This window comes from Rattus norvegicus, chromosome 8, assembly GCF_021556685.1.
Source record: "Rattus norvegicus strain SHRSP/BbbUtx chromosome 8, alternate assembly SHRSP_T2T, whole genome shotgun sequence".
Taxonomy (NCBI): domain Eukaryota; kingdom Metazoa; phylum Chordata; class Mammalia; order Rodentia; family Muridae; genus Rattus; species Rattus norvegicus.
Genome location: NC_141541.1, coordinates 45,083,493 through 45,102,967, shown reverse-complemented (window position 1 = coordinate 45,102,967; position 19,475 = coordinate 45,083,493). Strand labels below are relative to the sequence as shown.

The 19,475-nt window shown below is 40.4% G+C and overlaps 1 protein-coding gene across 4 annotated transcripts in view; it reads left to right on the top strand.

Moving 5' to 3' along the window:
- The window catches only part of LOC134480021 (disks large homolog 5-like), a 61,088-nt gene extending 45,252 nt beyond the window's left edge, over positions 1-15,836 (top strand). Inside the window, exons 1-5 of one of the 4 annotated variants that reach the window (XM_087560208.1) lie at positions 11,028-11,217; positions 12,251-12,419; positions 13,630-13,779; positions 14,415-14,601; positions 15,549-15,836. In XM_087560208.1, the coding sequence (XP_087416334.1) occupies positions 11,091-11,217; positions 12,251-12,419; positions 13,630-13,779; positions 14,415-14,601; positions 15,549-15,563 (648 nt within the window). In that variant the 5' untranslated portion in view covers positions 11,028-11,090 and the 3' untranslated portion in view covers positions 15,564-15,836. 4 annotated transcript variants of the gene reach the window in all.
- Positions 15,837-19,475: the final 3,639 nt, after the last annotated feature.

Sequence of the window (19,475 nt, the reverse complement as noted above, 5' to 3'; positions counted from 1 at the left end):
ATTGTTAAACAGTGTAGGCTCCCACATGACCCAAGTCTTTGCCTGGGGAAATTTTCTGGAGCTTAGTTGCCCAGTCAGAATGGGGTTGCATTCTTGATCCATGTTCACTCCTACAACAAAAGTTCCTCCCCTAGAAGCCCATGAGTTGACCCAGGTCCTTCTAGGACCAACAGACAAGAGAGAACAGAGTGCATCCAAGGGGAGAGAAGAGGGCAGAATGATTATAACCTGGAGAAATCCCCCAAATCGGCCACCTAACAACTATAGGGTTTGTGCATATTGTGGATTTCGGAATCTTAAGGACAGACTTTTCTGTAACACCTGCTAGGTGAAGCTGAAGTCTACTGTGGGTGGGATTATCCCAGCAGGGAGGGGATCTGAGTATCCAGGCCTGGCCAGCTTCTTCATTCTCCTGGAAGTAATTGTTGGTCAGCTCTAAATCTGAAGTGGGAGTTAGTTTTTCTCAACTCAAACAGGTGATATTTCAATTCTCATCCACTATGTGAGAGACACACAGTTACCCACGGGGGATTTGAACTTACTTCTATAAAAGTGACTGTGGGCTGAAAGAGGGAAACCATTCCTGCCTTTAGCATTCTGCCTTTATCGGAGACTACAGAGACTAGCTTCCTGGAAAACATGTCCAAGCAGACAGACGTAACGGAGGAAATTGAGGTAAGAAAAGTAATGGGGACCATGATTTCACATTGTGCCTTTAGCCAGAAATCTCTGATGTCGATAATGCAAGCAGCCTTGAGCCTGCTAAAACTTGTCACTACTTCATGGTGTCTCTGCACTTAGGACTGCCTCAGGTCCTCCTTATATGAAGGCCTTTCTTTTAAAAATAAATTGTATAAAGCAATGTTTATCAACCTGTGAGGCACAACCTCTCACACAGATTGCATATCAGATACCTTGATAACAGATACCTTGCATATTATGACTTATAAGAACAGCAATATTTATTATGAAGTAGCAATGAAACAATTTTATGGTTGGGGTCACCACAGCATGAAGAGCTGTATTAAAGAGTTGCAGCACTAGGAGTGTTGAGACCCACTGCCATAGAAGCTGACACATGGGAGCAGACTCCTCAGATGAGGAGAGGCACATGGCAAGGGATACTGTGTCCCACCCTAGCACCCAGAGGCACAATCTATCCCAGGAGTCTGTGTGCTCATCTTGTCTTCAGTTCTCCCAGGTTCAAGAAGAGCATTGATCATCTCAGGAGAGTCAGCTTGCACAGCCCACATCAGGCCCAATGCTTCCCTTCACAGAGAAGGATGTGGGTGTAAGTGACAGCCAGTGAGACTGAGGGACCTGATGATCATTTGCTCTGAACTGTGATTTCTTCACCTGTAAAAAGGAGGCGTTTCTGCTGAATTGGGTTGTTGTGGAGATGGACAGAGCATACACACTGATCAGGGCTTCCCTGGCATGGTTAACTGGAAATTTTCTCTGGTGATGCATTTAAAAGTAGAATCTCCAGCCACGTGGGGTTAGATGCTGGGCACCTTAAAGATGGTATAAACGTACTGTGACTGTAATGCTACCTCGAATTTACACCCTATGCTCTTGTTTAAATTTAAAAAGACGAATCAAGTATAAACTGCCAATGTGAAATAATCATGTTCAGAATTGAGCTAATTCCTTTGAAGTCATTTAGTTTTTCTTTTTCTGCATCTATACTGAAGACATCTAGAGTAGCACTATTGAGATCATAAAGCCTTCTATTAAAGTGCTACCCATCCATTCCTCTCTCCCTGAGGACCTCTCAGGTGACTAAAGGAAACCTGATTTCTTGTCAGATTGTTCCCAGCTGGTGTGATCTCTCTGTCCATGGACCTTGCCAAAAGCTGCAGAGCCAATGTGCTGTTTCACAACACAAAATCCAGACATTAATTTAACCAATGAAGTTCCCGGACTCAGATGCTGATGTCAAGTAAAGCTCCCAAGTATCCTTCCTAATTCACTGACGTCCAAGAAGAAGGGCATTCTTGGTCCCTCTGAACACTTTCCTAAATATCCTTCAACTCAAAGACTTTCCATGGCCTTAGCTACCCTCATTTGCTTTCAAGTCCTGCCTTGATCTGCTCTGGACCTAAGTGCACTTTTTACCTTTGCAAGAAAGGTGTGTGGTAGGTGAGCCATACAGTAATAAAGTCCATGTTTACAGGAAACTAATGGCTCTTGCATTAATGTCTGTGCCCTGGCGATGCCATAACACAAAATAGTTTTTCATTAAATAATACATTCTTGGTGATCACAGTGTGATCAGATATTTTGTAACCTAACTTTCAAATGTTCTCTCAATTATATAAATCAAGTTCCCTCATGTGTATTCCGGTCTTTCTCTGTTATGTCTGATTGCATCACCGTAGGAATCCCAGGGAACACAAATCATGGGCTTTTGAAACTGTTGTATATGGCCAACCAGGAAGGAAACCTATCCAGGAGACTACTGATACTTGACACATAAATTCACCTCCCTATTTTCATATAGTTTATGGTAAGAGGTCATCATTCCTGATTATGTCTCATTATCCAGCGGAATAATAAAAAGAAGAATAGGGATCAAGGAGGTCACCACACAAAGCAAAAGAATCCATCTCAGATGAAAAGGTATGGTGTATTGAATCCAAAATATCCATGAATTTCAGGACACAATTTAAGGCCAAACCTAAGGACAATAGATATAGAAGCGAATTGCAATGGCCAAAAAAATACAAAAAGCCTACAGAACGCCAAATTAATTTTACCAGAAAAATTCCTCCTTTCACATAAAAATTAAAACACTAAATTCACAGATCCAAGAAAGAACATTAAAGGGAGTAGTACAAATATCCATTACCAAATGAATTCAGACCTATTTGAATTACACCAGAGTTCTCAATAGAGACTCTAATAGCCAGAAAATCTTGGGCAGATGTAATGCAGACCCAAGCTCCTATACACTGTGTAATTCACAATCACCATAAATGAAGAAACCAAGATATTACATGACAAAACCAAATTTAAACAATATTTTTCTCTAAGAAAGCACAACATAGGATAATAGGAGGTAAACTACAAGACAACGAACTAAATTTTACCCAAGAAAATCCAAGAAATTAATCATCTCACAATAATTTCAAGAAAGAGAAGCACACAAACATAATTTCCTCTATAACCAGAAAAAGAAGAGAAAGCAGCAATCATTGGTCTTTAATATCTAACCAGACCCTCTGTGACCAAACCCACAGCTCCTAGGGATTTAACTGCCAGCCAACTTGTATACAAGTATGGGTCTATGGTCCTAGGTACTGTGTATGAGAGGATTGATTTACTTTGTATCAATGTGGTTGTAGGACCTTACTCTGCTAGGCCTGTTGCCCCACCAAATGGAGATCCTAGAGGTGTGAGGCAGGAATGAATATGTGTGAGTTGGGGAGCACTGTTATATAGGGAAAGCTGAGCAGAAATGTGATGATAGGCTTCATTAGGGGATTTTGGAGAGAGGAACAACATTGGAAATGTAAATAAATAAAATAAACAATTAATAAGGATAGCCAAAAATCAAATAAAAAGTAAAGAGGTAAAGGAAAAATTAAACCAACCAAAAAAAAAAAAAAAAAAAAAGAAAAGAAAACCCTGTAGGGGACTGACCTAATTCTGCTTGTATTTTAAAGCTAATTGGTAGAATGTAAGACTGGTTAAAACTCCCAAAAAAGTGACTCTGCTCCCAGTTAATTGTGATTATAAAGAAGCACAGCAGAGAGATGGTGGAGGTGAGTTTTTGAGGGCTTTGCTAGAGAGGATCACTAGGAGGGAAGAAGGAAGAAGAAGCTGCCAAAGAAGAAAGGAAGAATGGATGTGATGGGGAGGAGGGAGGAAGCAGGACAGCAGCCATTAGTTAAGACAGAGGAAAGCCTGGTCCTGAGGACTGTCCAAGTGGAACAAAGAGCAGCCAAGATGCTGCATAGTAAGTAGGAGTTCAGAGACATTGTTTGGAAATTAGACCTAATTCCATGCAGGACAGGCAGCTGCCTAGCTACTGTGCAGATTAAGGGATATTATAAATAAATTAAAAACTATGTATAACCAGTAAGCCAGCTCTGTAGAGGATCCTAATAGGAATACTTTATTTGCAGGGAAGGATAAAATACCAGAGGACACAGGAAAAAAATTTACACCACTAGGACAGTCAATCAAAAGTAGCCTACAAAAGTCTTAAAAATTAACAAACTGACAATAGTTAACACAGAAGTTTAAATAATATTTACATATCAATAACCTCAATTCCCTAGTAAACAATCATATATTTCGCCTGAAACAGGACTGCCATCATGAGAGATATAGAGGGTATACTAGGGAAACAGAACAAAGAACCATGTCCCTTTAGCAATCCTATGCAGTTTCTCTATCTAGTTGACAGAATAGATTTCAAACTCATCCTGTCCAGAAGACATAAGGATATTCACTTCATACTTTGCAATTACTAAAACATACTACAATTCTACATATATACATATTAACAAAGGCTACCCAAATTTAAAAATATATGTTATCAGATAGCTACAGATAGTTATAATAGTGAAACTACAGATTAGTTATAATAGTGGTTGTGATTTGTTTATTACTTCTCCATTCTGACAACTTAAGAGATCATATGCAAATAAACAAAATAGGAGAAGCAGAATTAAGTGACATGATCATGCAAATGGAACTAAAAAACTACAGTGAACTATACATATATTTTCTATCAGCCTGTGGACATTACTCCAAAATTGACCAGAGAGTAGGAAAAAAATAAGCCTCAGAAAATATAAGAAAGTTGAAGGAATGTTGTGCATTCTATCTGAGCCCAAAGGAATCAAACTGGTATCACACAATTAAAAGTACAGAAAATACACACACTCATGGAAAGTAAGTAACATATACAATACACTACTGAAGGATCAGGTGAGAAAAAAATAAGGAAATATTAAGATTCCTAGAAATGAGTGACATTGAAAACACAACCACCATCCACAGATCTATATGATACAATAAAAGTTTATAAATTATGTTACAATTACCAAAGTCAAAGGAGTGAACCCATATAATCTCTTCGTCTTCTGTCAGAGGTAGAGAATGTGGAGTGTGTGCTATTGGGATTATGCCTTGAATGGGCTTGCCACCTTCCCAATTTCCCTTTGCAATGATAACATATGTGATTTGGCATTACACATTGGATGTGTGTAATTGGCCATTTGATTTCATAGAGGGAATAATTAAGGGACTGCCTGCAGTTTTATGAAGCTCTTTGGACAAACTGTTTAGACTGTGAAAGACTATAGGGCTTTTGGAAAGCGAGCTAAGTGCATTTTTCATTACGATATGTTTAAGATCCTATGGACAATTGGGAGTAGAATGTGGTCTTTTGAATGATAGTGGCTCCCATAAACTCACATGTATGAATGTTTGTTGCTGATTAGAGGAAATGTGCGGGAAGAAGTAGAAGATATGTTTTTTTTTTTTGTAGGATTGTTATGGGATTGGGTTTTGAGGTTCCCAAATTCCATACCATTTATACTTAACTCTCACTTTCTCTGTGTCCAACTTGCAGATAAGATGTAAGATCTCAGCTAGTTCTCTAGAAACATGGTGGCCTACCTGCTGCCATGTACCCCCACATACTGATCACAGACTCATGATCCTTGAAACAGTAAGCCCCAATAAACTCTTTCTTCGAAAAGTTCCCTTGCTCATGGTGTCTCTTCGAAGCCTAGAAAACAATGATTGGAAGGAACACTTAAGTGAAAAATTTCTCAATAAAATCCTGGCAAATAAAATTCAGGCATATCAGGTAGCATGATCAAGTTGGCTTGCCTCCAGAGAGCAAGAATGTTTCAACAAATACAAATGAATAAACAATACACAACATGAAATCAAGAACAGGAAACACATGATCATTGCACTAGAGGCAGACAATTTCTTTGGCCAATTCTCACAGTGATACAGGAAATAGACCTGGAGAATCTGGGATATGGAGAAGATATACCTTAACATTATAAAGACAATATACACGGCCAACAGCATCCTAACTGGAGAAAATCTTAATGCATTTCCACTAAAATAAGGAATATGTCACAGATGTTCAATCTTTTCATCTAATCCAACTAGTATGTGAAGTCTTCTCCAAACAATATGAAAACAGAAATATGTAAAGGCATGTCCATTTGAAGGAAAACAGTCAGAGTATTCTCCTTTGCAGGTGATATGATCCATATGTAAAGAACACTACGGTTCCACTAGAAAATTCTTACAGCTCATGGACCCACTCACTGAAATCACATTAAAATCAATAAAATTCCTGTATACCAACAATAAATATCAACAAACATACCAAGAAAACAAACACATTCAGAATAGCCTTAAAAATCTTGTAATAAATCTAAGAAAGTGAAGACATGTTACAATGAAAACATTAAGAAAAATAACAAAAAACTGAACAAACCAGAAAATGAAAACACTTCTCATTTTCATGCATCAGTAGGATTAATATTGTTATATCAAATCCTACCAGAATCATCTACATGCTTAAATCCATCCCGTCCTAATTCTGATGTAGGGCTTCAGGGAATGAAATAAAGATCTCAACCAATGAAAGCACAAATGAGCAGGGCAGTCAGATACTACTACATAGTATACAGTACATCACTGCAGAACGCATCACCTTTAATAATTTCAAGTTCATTTTGGGGAATAGTAAAGAAGAAACCAATGAGAACAGACACAAAGTCTATAGGAATTATATAAAAGACCCAGATATTGGTGTATGTACTTATCAGCCTCTGGGTTTTGAAAAAGAGGCCAAACTAAGAAACAAAACAAAACAAAAAACCCACCACCACCACCACCACCTCCACACACAAAGTGCAATTTTCAACCCGTTGGGTCCAACTACTTCCTGGGGCAATCACATAGAGACATACTTTATACAGGATATTTACATCACCATTCAAAAGAGTAGTAACCTAACTTTATGACTTAGCAACGATATAATTTTGTAGTTGGGGGTTGGTTACCATAAGGTGAAAAACTGTATTCCTTGAGATGCTTTTGGTCATGGTATTTTTTTGCAGTAACAGAAATGTGACTGATATGTAAACTATGTAAACTGGTAACAGCATTAGTGGACTTGTTTTGTGAGGAATCTCTTTTTTTTTTTTTTTTGGTGGACGGTGTAAGACTTTGGATAGGGAGAATTTTGAAATATTTAAGCAGATCATAACACTCCCTATTAGTTTGCCACATGGGTGACATAAGTATTGTGAGTAGTGTGCAAAATAGAGCCTCTCTGATGAGACTTGAAAGGATGGAGGAATTCTATTGGTGACTGGCTTAGAGGCAATTAGCAATATTTTGGCAAATAATCTATATCCTTTCGTCCTGTATACTAACAAGATACCTGAATCTAAATAAAAGAGTAACAGACCAATAGTTTTGAGCAAATTCAAAGGTAGATAATGTGTGACCTTCCTCAAAAGGTGTGAATGTGTGTTCATATTTTCAATTGTTAATGTAGCCAGGACTTCAGTTAATCCCTCCACATTCAGTACCTGGAAGCATTTGAAAGTGCAAGATCTCACAGGACTTGGAAAATATCCCAATTATCGTAAGGTCCCCAAACTTGTTGTCACCCCACAAAGATATGGATACAAGTTTAATGAACATGACACCCAAACTCTCAAAGGAAGGATGGGTGGCTGCTTATTTGTCAGCAGTGGGTTATAGATGTTCATTGTCATTCAGGGGGTTGGTTGCAATTTTTACTGGTCATGGTCAGTGAGGAAACAGTAAAGGAGATTAGAATCAGGGATATCTTTCTTACTTGCTCTTTCTCTCCTCAAACCTTTTTCTCTGCTATCTATGGTTTTGGAAGCTGTAGAAAGGGGCTAACATGACAAAAAGCATAGATTATTCAATCTTTGAAGCAACACCAAGTGCCAAATACTTTAGGATGACATGGAATTTGAATGATGATAGAATTTCATATTATACTTGAATAAATGATTAAACTCTTGTTTAAGATATAAGTATATGCATCTTATTCACAATTCGGTGTAAAATTCTAATTGTATAAAATTACTACTGTACACTGCCATGGATAATTAAGGAATGCAAATAGCACTATCCAACTATAAATACTCAGCGTTCTAGTGATGTTAGGTACTTGTTTAGTTAGGTACAGAAATAAGCTATATTTAGCTTCTTGTATATGTATTCAAATTAAACAGTAAATCCTTTGAAAACATTCCACATTTGTGCACTGAGATAGACTTTACATAAAAAGATGGTTCTCTAATTCTTTAGAGATCTGAAGAATCTGCCATTTCAGATGTCCTAGTAGTCAAAGGCTTTTCACAGTGGGAGAGACCTCAAGTCCGGGCAGTGTCCTCATGCTATTCTGAAGAAAATGATGGGCACTAAAGAACCCTAACTGGAGTGTCCTTCAAATGTGGCAAAGTGGTCATGGGGTGAAATACTACCCACTTACCTCCACTGCTGCCAGAAAGCTGTCCAGACTGTGGAGAAGGGGATCATGGGGAAGTCTATTGTCCCAGGCTTTGGAGAGAAAGTGAGGATAGTCCTTCAAATGACCTACTTCACAGTAGTGTTGTCAGAGCCCCTGACTCATTCAATTGACACTGGATGCCACAATGACACAAGAATATTTGCTGACTGTCTGTCACGGTAGCCAACAATTTCTGTCATTTCTTTAGAATTGGAAGCTATTTTCTCTGAATTTCCTGTTTCTTCAGGCAACCTTTCTCCTTCTCAGGTCTCAGATGGAGATGATTAGATAGTTTACTCTTAACCTTTTCTTGTCATGAGACTCAGAAGAGAAAACGAGTTCACCATCACACAGGAGTGTGACAACTAGGTACCTGACAGGACCAGGGGGGACATGGGAGGTGCAGAATGAGGGGCTCGACAGACAACCCACTGCAGCATCAAAATGCCCGCCACAACCGCTCGGGCACCATAAATCCTGAGCCCCTACGGGTTTGACAACAGAGTGTGCATGGCCTGACTGCAGCCCGGGACTTTTCAAAGCTTGTATCACCCCAGAGCACTTCTGCTTGAGCAGAAAGGCAGATGCCCAGAAGCTGCTGCTGTAGTAGGAGGCAGTTATGGCAGTTGGAGGTGGTGGTGGAGGAAGAGGAGGGATGAGAGAAGAGGGAGGAGTTTCCCTGGAAGGACCAGAACAGACAACATTCTGACTACTCCAGAACCTCACCCAAACCCAGCCCACCCCACAAATCCCAAGTCCACTGCCAAACCTCTCCATGCTAAGCATTCATTTCTTCATCCCCACTGTGTTCATTTTAGTTTTTTTAAACTCCTTTTTTGTTCTCTGTGAATTTCGCATCATGCAGCCCAACTCCGTTGATATCCACCATCACCTCATATCTGAAGTCCACCCTTGCATCCTTCTCCATATCAGAGAAAAAATAATCTATTTGTGGAAGTTGAAAAAAGAAAAAAATGGCACTATGTCCACAAAAGAGGTGTAAAATTATAAAGATGAAGCACATAAACCCTTAAATTATTTCAAATTAACAAAATTGTTTTTCATTTCAGGAGAGTTGTTATGGCTAATAAGTGCAAGCTATGATAAATAGAGAATACAAAAGCTTAAAAAGTGAGAGAAAATGATTCAGGTACAAAATTTTACACTAATATAATTTAGTTCATGAAGTACCTTCTCCAATTTTGCCAAATACAAATGGACTAAATGTTGTGACAGTCATTCTTATCTGATGTATCCTATAAATTTTCTAATTTTATCTAGCTGATCAGTGTTAAAGATAAAGTTATTTTTTTGGTGTAAAAGGGGAAATGATGAGGTGAGCTCCCTTTGTACTAAGGTGTGTCAACTTTCAATTTTTAGTTCTTTACTGGCAGAGAGCTAAGTGCTGGCAGGATTACTGTCTTGTCATTTCTACGGTCCATCATCAAGTTTGCTATTTTGTAGATGTTGGTCCTTCTCACCAGCTCAACACAAGTTGAGAGATCTCATAGATGTTGTCTAACTGCCGATTGGACATAATAAAGATCTGAAGGCCAAGATATGCTGCAGAAAGTATGTGGGCAGAACTACAGGCTTACAGAGGAACATAGGGTGAGGAAAGCTGAAGCTGGAGCTTCAGAATAGACATGGTAGGGAAGTGATATGGACCAAAACAGGGCATAGGGGTTAAGAGATAATCACCAGTTGGGTCTCAAAACTAGAAGAATGGGGTTAAATTTAGAGAAGATAGTGCATGCCCTGTGAAAGGCCTAAGACACAAACTGTCAGTCAGAATCTCATGGTAGAGCTTACAGAGGCCTGTGAGCAATGCTCCTTTGGTGACATTAGTAAAAAGAGGAGAACCCCCAAGCAGCATGAGGGTGCCTCCATTGCTAGCTCCTACATATCACTTTCCTTTGGCAATTGGAATCCAAACTGTTCCGAACAACATAATGATTTCAACTCTTTCTCCTAAGGGATTTTGTGGCAACTGTCGAAGGCTAAGCTAACGACAAGGCTTCATGAGTGTTCCCATAACACACACCCATGTCGCAACCTAACCTACAGGCTATTTCTTGATGTGATTTCAAGCACGTGTACATAAGGAGACAGGAGAACCTTCTGACTGCTTATTCAAACTGGTATTATTTCTCAGGAATTTTTAATGGCTGATGTTGATGAGTAAGGATAATTTGACTTAAGATGAGATATTTTTGGGCAGGATTTAGAGGGAAAAATTCATTAAAATGCATAGGAATTACTCAGGTTTTTATAATCAAGCCTTGACGAAAAATTGGTCTTGCAAGCAGGAGTTGCTCAGTGGCTATGCCCTGGGAAGGTCTCCAGGAAAGGGCACCTCAGCTTATGCACTGTACAGGGAGATTATTAGCAGGGAGGCAATGTCTGTTCACCATGACATCAGCGGTCCCTTCTTGGACATTCTATTGTGTCCTAGAGAGTTCTTGGCATCCTCTGTGATGTCACCAGCGTTGTAGTAACCACCAGTGCCCTACTTTTTCTCTGTCCCTGCCTGACAGATACACAGGAAGACATGTTTTCCCGGCTTCGCAAGAATTTTGGGAGAGTGAACGCCGATTTTGGACAGACTGGAGTGAGGGAATCTCGCCTTTCATCAAAAATAAATGATGGACAACGAAAGCTGGCCTGGGGAATGCTGAGTAAGTTCTGTGAATTGTATGCTGAGCTTTCTGTCAGAGGGAGAATAGGCTTAGGCTGACCTGTCTAGCAATAGCCCAGAACAACTGGAGTATCTGCAAAGGAATTGAATTTCCATGAAGATCACAATTCCTAAAAGTCAAGGATTTCAGAACATTAGTTTGCCCATCCCCAAAGGGAGGATATGGTAAGGCCAATGCTATTATTCTGTGAACTTCTGGCCTTCACTTTTAACGTGCATATGATACGTTACATTGATATAATAACACGATCAGGAGACACTGAGTGTCCAACTTTATTGAACTTAGACAGGGCATCAATCTACTTCACTCTCATTGCTTCTTTAAATAAAGTAGATCTCTGTCTTTAGTATCAGGGAGAGAATTATGCTTCTGGCCTTATGTACTTAGAACTCCTCTGACTTTTTCAAATTGGCAGAGATGGGACATCCTTAGCATTATAAATTAGAGTTTGTGTGTTACAAACATTTTTTTACAGTACTAAAACTATTTGTAGCAGGTAGACCAAGATTCAGCCTGTAACCACTTGGCACTTCTGTGGCATTTGGTGTTTCAGTTAGGGGAATTGATAAGTCCGTTGACCATGACATCCCCCGCAATGCTTTTAAATTCCAAATGGTGTGGCCTAGAGTATCAGTGCAGGACATCTGAGTATCTCCAATCACTCAAATCTTTTGGAGGTTGAATTTATCATCTGACTTCTGAAAGTACAGCGGTGAGGGCCCTGAAAGAAAGTTGTACCCTGTTAAGTTGATAAGAATCCCGTAGAAGCCATCTCTGTGGTACATGGAGCATGGGTCAGCAGGCATAGGGAACACCCGGCATCTGACATCTCTTGGTCTCTATAGAGTGCTGGGAGAGTTGACTTCCACTGAGGAGGTCTCTTAGGCAACAACAAACTCTTTGTGGTGACACTGTGTTCTACACATGTTCTCTTCCTGTTTGGGGCTTGCCATGGTCTATGCACTCTCATCAGTTTCCCCAAAAATGTTCACTTGTGTTCTTCTACCAACAGAGGATGGGAGACTGACATCATCCCCTGGCCCTGTGGTAATCAACAAGGAGGCCAACACGGACAACACAGAAGAGCAGAGACTGATTAGACAGCTGCAGTCAGCTACTGAGGAGAGAAATGAGCTAAGAGATCTCCTGACTTACGTGACAGAGAGATACAGGAACAACAGGTATGCATTGCTCCAAACTGCCTTGTGTCATTCATGGATCTGCAGTGTCACCTACATCTTATTCTATTAAGGTGTTGGGGTCTAGAAAGCTGTGCCTCCCAAAATACTCGTCCTAAACCTCATTTCTGATATAGAGGAGATTCAGAACCTGACCCTTGGTCAGGAGTGAGATGGGAAATGGTCTCATCTGCTGCCTCCAGCTGAAAATCTGAACTTGTGGCCTTAGTGAGGATTCAGGGATAACGTTCCTGGAGCATGAGTTCCCAGTGTGCATTTGGAAAGCCCTTGACAGGTGGTAGCTTTGCAAGGTTCTAGGTGCTGTGAGTTTGGGTGTGTGCTAGGAAGGTGACTGAGTGAGAGCTCTTGTTGCAGTAGCCTGAGGTGACAGATCCCAAATTGTTCATCTCAATGTTTGACTAGATGGCCAGAGACACAGGGCTTTTCCTTCTTTTTTGTTTACCTCTGAGCCAATAATGTGGCATGCATTTTTTCTGATTCTGATTGTGTTCTCCGTTTGCATATTTCGCTCCCTTTTTCATTCTTACAGTTTACTTTTCTTTTCCTGTGTGTGTGTCCCAGTTTCTGTGTCTCTGTGTGTACACACCTACATGCATATGCGCAATTTTTATGTTTATATTTCCCCCCACACTTGGAATCTAGGGGTCTATGTTTTTTCCTGAGTATATTCATGTTTAACAATTTCATGGTGATGTGAGTGCATTTTTTTGGGAGCCTCTGTTTCAACTACACACTTCTTTGCCAATGTGGTCACATTTGTCTGTATATTTGTGCCATTTGTTCAGATTATAATTTTGTGGCGATTTATGGTCTCAACTCCATAATTGTGTGAATTGTGTGTCTCTACAATATTAATTATTCGGGATGTAGAATTCCTGTTGTCAAAACAGGAAAATTGAAATCACAGTTTTCTAGGTCTTGGATGTGGGAGAGCTGTGGCCTAGGCCCTTGTTAGCATAACTAGCTTGACTGCAGATCCAGCCCTTCTGAGTGAAGAAAGGGAACCTGGGAACCCTTTATCTCGATGCCGAGCTTATGGGGTCCTGGGACCAGAATAACAAGTTTCTGAAGCTGAAGAAGCTCCCAATATGTAGAACTCAGAAATTGTCCTCCCAGGGCTGGGGTACTAGAAGACCCAGCCTGAGTTCATATATTCCTAAACACAGATATTCATTGTGTTTTACTCTCCTAGGGCCTGCCGCTATGTCAGGTCAAATCCATTTTATGAAAAATTGAAGATAAAGGAGAGGGAGGTCATGTCATTACTGCACAACTTAGAGATGAGGAACATCGAGCATTGTGAGAAATTTCAGGAGCTCCAGAAGGAAATTAACTTCTATCGGTGAGCACTGGTCAGAGAGGCCATTAACTCTGCTTTGCCCACAGGTGCCACCCTTTGTTCTGATTGGAGGTCTAGCAGCTCTGGCTCCATGTTTTGTGCTCTTTAAACATCACTGTGTCCTGGGCCTTCTGGACTCAGTTTTTAGGTTCACAGGAGACTGTTACTCATACCCAGAGTGTCTAGGCATCTTCAGAAGGCTCTAGGTAGACCAGTACTTATTCAGCTCACCAAATGGCTAATAGGCTGAACTGGGCCTCTGCGGTCACACCAGGTTTAACAAAACTCAGTGTGTGGACCACATGGATAACATGACCTTCCCTTAATTCTACTGACCTCCTTTGAGGGTATTTGCCCACTATTTATTAATGTTGCCCCCATGCCTTTTGCTTCCATGGATAGATGTACATCCCCTGTTGTTTTGGAGAGAAATGAACGCTTTTTGGTACTTGGGTCACAGAAACAATTTAGTCTTCCCTGTATTGGCTGTTTGATGTTTGTGCAGCAGCCTTGTGTTTATCAAGATGTATTCTATGAAGTTTTCACTGGTATCTGGGTCCAGAGCGAGTTTGTGGGACTTGGGAGTAGGAATGGGAGGAAGAGTGTGCAGGATCTAACTATGAAGTGTGTGTTTCCAGGAACCTGCCCAGCCGGATCCATATGGACAAGATATGTATGCAGAAGAAGTTGTTCCCATTCAGAAAGGAGAGCAAAGCAGAACAGCTTGATTCTGCACCGCTGCTACAGAAATTTTTGTTTGATTTGAACAAGAAAGATAAAGACGAACAGGAGAAAACCAGCAACCTCCAGACCAAGCAACATCTGGTAGGGACAAGCATCTGTGTCAGCCTAAAATTATCTGATTCCATTTGCCAATTTGATACATGTTTGCTTTCCCTACCACCTTAATAATGTACACTCCAACAATACAACCACCTCATGCAAGGGAATGTTCATTCCTCTGTCTGTGCACGAGTATTCTGGGAAGACAACCACTTTTCAGGAACTGAGTTATGAACAACTATGCTTTGGTGCTATTTTTGAAGCTGAAGTCTGGAAATGGTGACAAATGAATAACCTATCATATTACTGCATGTCCCTGTGATAGAATGGATGCGATGTAGCGCTTTGAACAAGTTTTGTTCCTGTGATAAATGATATTCTGTGGTCATGTGACCTCCAAGTTGGGAAGCACCTGTCAGGGATAAGAACTGAGTGCAAATGGCAAATTATTCTTTGTCATTGGCTTTAATCTTGGTGACAGGTTGATTTCTCCTTTCATCCTGCAACCCAATGAGGTCTCTTCCCATTGCCCTGTTTTTGGTTTGCACTGGTTAAAGTCTGAGGCCCAGATGGGCAGCCCACATTACTGTCATGGTTGCTGTAGACTTTGCCCTGCCCACAGACACACCAGCAATGTTATCAGTTAACACATCAATGGTGACCTAAAATAGAGCTGAGTGGGTAGAAGGCAGCAACCTGACAGCTGGCATGCAAGTCCCCAACACATCAGTTTCTGAATAACTGCCTTCCTCTCCCTGGTCTCAGAAATTGCAAAAGAGCTGGAATGGGACACACAGCAGGAAGAGAGCCTCCTGAAGAATAGGTTGCTTTCTCAGGATTCCCCTGCTGACCGCCATCCTGAATAATACCAACCTTTTTTGGATGAATACTCTCCCTCATAGTTTAATTCATTTTTTGCTAAGAAACACTAAATTTATCTTTCACCTAGCCAGTCTGACTGATTGATATCTTATTCTCTTTCTGTTTAGGATAACACCACTTGAGAGACTACTTGGGAACTGCATTGCCATTTTGCCTGCTAGAGGAGAAACAGCAATATAACTGTGCTTCTAAATGTTCACTAAGAATATGCTGTTTAGAAATATTTTTGTTATGATCTTAAATGAAGTTTTTGTTTTGTTATTTCATAGTTATATGTTCCTGTTAATATTTTTCACATCTGAAAATACTTTTATATATTTATATTAATATTCATTTTAATCATTTTTGTTTTAAATTGTATTCCTTATGAATAAAACTTGATTTGTAACTCTTGACTCTTTAGACCATCTTGCTTATTCAAGTGTTCTGTTCCCTCTTGTGCTCTTAGAACTGACAGCTAATGATGGATTCTGCATGGTCGAGAGTTCCTGGGCTAAATAGTAAATTCAAAGCCACCAATGGTTACCTAGAGTGATAGTGTGTTTTGTGTGGATAATATGTTCTTTTCTTGGGTGCACATTTTATGATGTGATCACTGCCATACTTTATCCATGCGGTCATGTTTTCTGCTAATCTTAATAAAACAGTCTACAACACACGCTCATTATTGATCCTGTGTAGCACATTTTGACTAATATACACTCATATTTGTAGAGCTGTAGAAAAATTGACATTTCCAAAGGTATATGGAAGTAATCCTAATGGAGAACCATATGCTTCAGTCTTTCTTGCAATACACTGTCAATACACCCCACAGATAATGACCTCCAAAGTCATGTTGGGAAAAAGGTTTTGATATATGCTGTTTTCCTAGACCATACATATGCTGTGTTTTTATTGTTGTGGATTAGGCGTAGAATGATCATTTATGTCAATGGGTCTTTTTCTCTACTGTATGTCTGTGGCCTTTCCTGGGTGAATTTCCCTCACAGTCCAAAAGAAGGAATCACATTCCCAGTTGTAGATGATTGTTAGGAATCATGTGCTTCTTCTGAGAGAGCAGCAGAGGTTCTAACCTGTGAGTCATCACCACAGATCCTGCAGGTTCTAACCTGTGAGTCATCACCACAGATCCTGCAGGTTCTAACCTGTGAGTCATCACCACAGATCGTGCAGTTGGCTTTTGTCTTTCCAGGGCATGTGCTCCCTTAGGTGGACAGGGTACCTCAAATTAAACAGAGAGATCTCAGGAAATGTGTATTCTTCCTGAGCTGTGCAGGCTCAATGTGTTAGGCACCCAGGCATCCATAGAGGGCTCAAGTGGCCCCACTGCTCATTGAGGATTCAGGATGTTCCTCCAGCATCACTTAGTTTCCATATAAGAGCAGATACTTCACCTAGTATCAGTGATGACCATATCTACTATGCACATTTATAAAATACAGAATGGAAACTATCTTCCTGTAGGCCTGCTGCACATAATGAATTCTTTTGATAGATATTAAGAAAATTATCTTAATCTAAGCAGTTTAGGGAGGAACCTCAAGAGCAACCATAGTGAATGCAGCCTTCAGCTGTGAGTACATGTTTCTTTTGGATAGCAAGGCTGTGCAAACCCAGAACCTAGGTGGGCCAGTTCAAGCTGCCCTTTTTCTGTGGCAAATCTGGGTTCCTGTTGTAAAAGTATTTTTTCCAGGTGACTGATTTCCAATATATGGAATTGAACTGACTTACTCAGAGTCTGAGTTACTCAGAAAGTTAAAATTCAGAAGGAATGATCCAGAATGTCCACAAACAGTTGCTGTGACACCAAGGCTTTTAAGAGCTCAGCATCTAGAGAAGCAATGTATTGTTTGTTTATTCTCAAGCATAGGTCCTCTAGTCATTCATTATAAGCTGACCATGCCACAGAAAGTGTCGTCTGTATCAAAAAAGAAGCTAGTGGTAACTAGATATCCACCACACTTTCACATTGCCACTGTATTTGAGCTTCTCAGTTACTATGAAAGGACCTGGAAGAGCTTGCGTCTTGCTACACATATTCCTAATTTATTAGCCTTCAAGACAAGGTGTGCTTTGTCTTGCTAATGCTACCACTGGCATACAATACCTTGCATAATTTCTACTGACATCTGTGACAGGAGACAATAGTTCAAGTAATCCCTTACTTGAATAAACTGTTCTTAGAGTAAATTGTAGTCTGAGGGGCCTTCCATTCTCTCTGACATTGTAAACATTTCTAGTCTTCAGAAAATTCTGTCACTGTTCAGTACAAATCTTAAGATGTCCACACTGTCAGCTAGGTGTCTTCATCCAGCTTGCCCTGTAATTTTGTGTAACATTAATAGTGTTCCAGCCTAAGGATTTAATTCAATGTTACAGTACTTGCCAAATATGCTGAAAACCCTGGTTTCCACCCTAGTCCTATGTGCTATGCAAAAAGAAAATAGGGAACCCCAATTGCATTGAAGTTTAGCCTCCAGCAAAAGAAGAGCCTTCATAGGACCTTTTAAGTAACTCTAAGCCCCAGCTTCACCACAGCTTCCTCCATTGATTTAATAATTAGTGTATTTTCATTAATGCTCACCATATTTGTGGTGTGCAAAAAATATGCACCATGTCAGTAAAGTATGGGCGTGTGTGTGTGTGTGTGTGTGTGTGTGTGTGTGTCTGTGATTGTTCATGTCTATGTTTGAGCCAGTTCTTCCATGAACTCACTATAAAATTTTATAAAATGAATTAGAAGTCTACAGTGAAAACTGTCGAGGTGCATGCAGACTTGGGTTACTACTCTCCCATGGTACCTTGCAGATAACACTGAAATTGTTTGCCTACATTAATACAGCCTAAATCCAGGCTATGCATGATTCTCAGTGAGATTTGGACATCGGCTCCACTACAGAGAGCGACAAAACTTCATTTATTACATGCTCTTGTTACCAAGGTGAGGGAATACTTCACCCCATAGAGAGTCTGGTAGGTTGTGATGGCAGCAAATGAACTCCCTTTTCCCTGTCCTGCCTGACTTTGCCAGCAGAGTGGTCTCTCCTGCAGGAAAAATTTTCACATGCTTCTTTAAAAGCACCTGTTCCTCACATCTAGATAAACTTGAAAATAGGCTTCTCCAAGTCTGTCTGAGTGCTCCTACTCCCAGCTCAGAGCTGTAACACCATAGGATCCTCCAGCTACACTGAAGGGTAGGTCCCATGGAGGAGTTAGAACAAAGTGTCTCTTCTGAGAAGTGACTTAAAACAGAAGGTTGAGAAGTGATACTCAACCCCCAAGTGCTTCTTCCTGGAGAAGGCAACCAGACCTCGCTGTTAAACAGTGTAGGCTCCCACATGACCCAGGACTTTACCTGGGGAAATTTTCTGGAGCTTAGTTGCCCAGTCAGAATGGGGTTGCATTCTTGATCCATGTTTACTCCTACAACAAAAGTTCCTCCCCTAGAAGCCCATGAGTTGACCCAGGTCCTTCTAGCACCAACAGAGAAGAGAGAACAGAGTGCATCCAAGGGGAGAGAGGAGGGCAGAATTATTATAACATGGAGAAACTCCCCAAATCGGTCACCTAACAACTATAGGGTTTGTGCATTTGTGGATTTCAGAATCTTAAGGACAGACTTTTCTGTAACACCTGCTAGGTGAAGCTGAAGTCTACTGTGGGTGGGATTATCCCGGCAGGGAAGGGATCTGAGTATCTAGGACTGGCCAGCTTCTTCATTCTCCTGGAAGTAATTGTTGGTCACCTCTAAATCTGAAGTGGGAGTTGGTTTTTGTCAACTCAAACAGGTGATATTTCAATTCTCATCCACTATGTGAGAGACACACTGTTACCCACGGGGCATTTGAACTTACTTCTATAAAAGTGACTGTGGGCCAAAAGAGGGAAACCATTCCTGCCTTTAGCATTCTGCCTTTATCAGAGACTACAGAGACTAGCTTCCTGGACAGACATGTCCAAGCAGACAGACGTAACGGAGAAAATTGAGGTAAGAAAAGTAATGGGGACCATGATTTCACATTGTGCCTTTA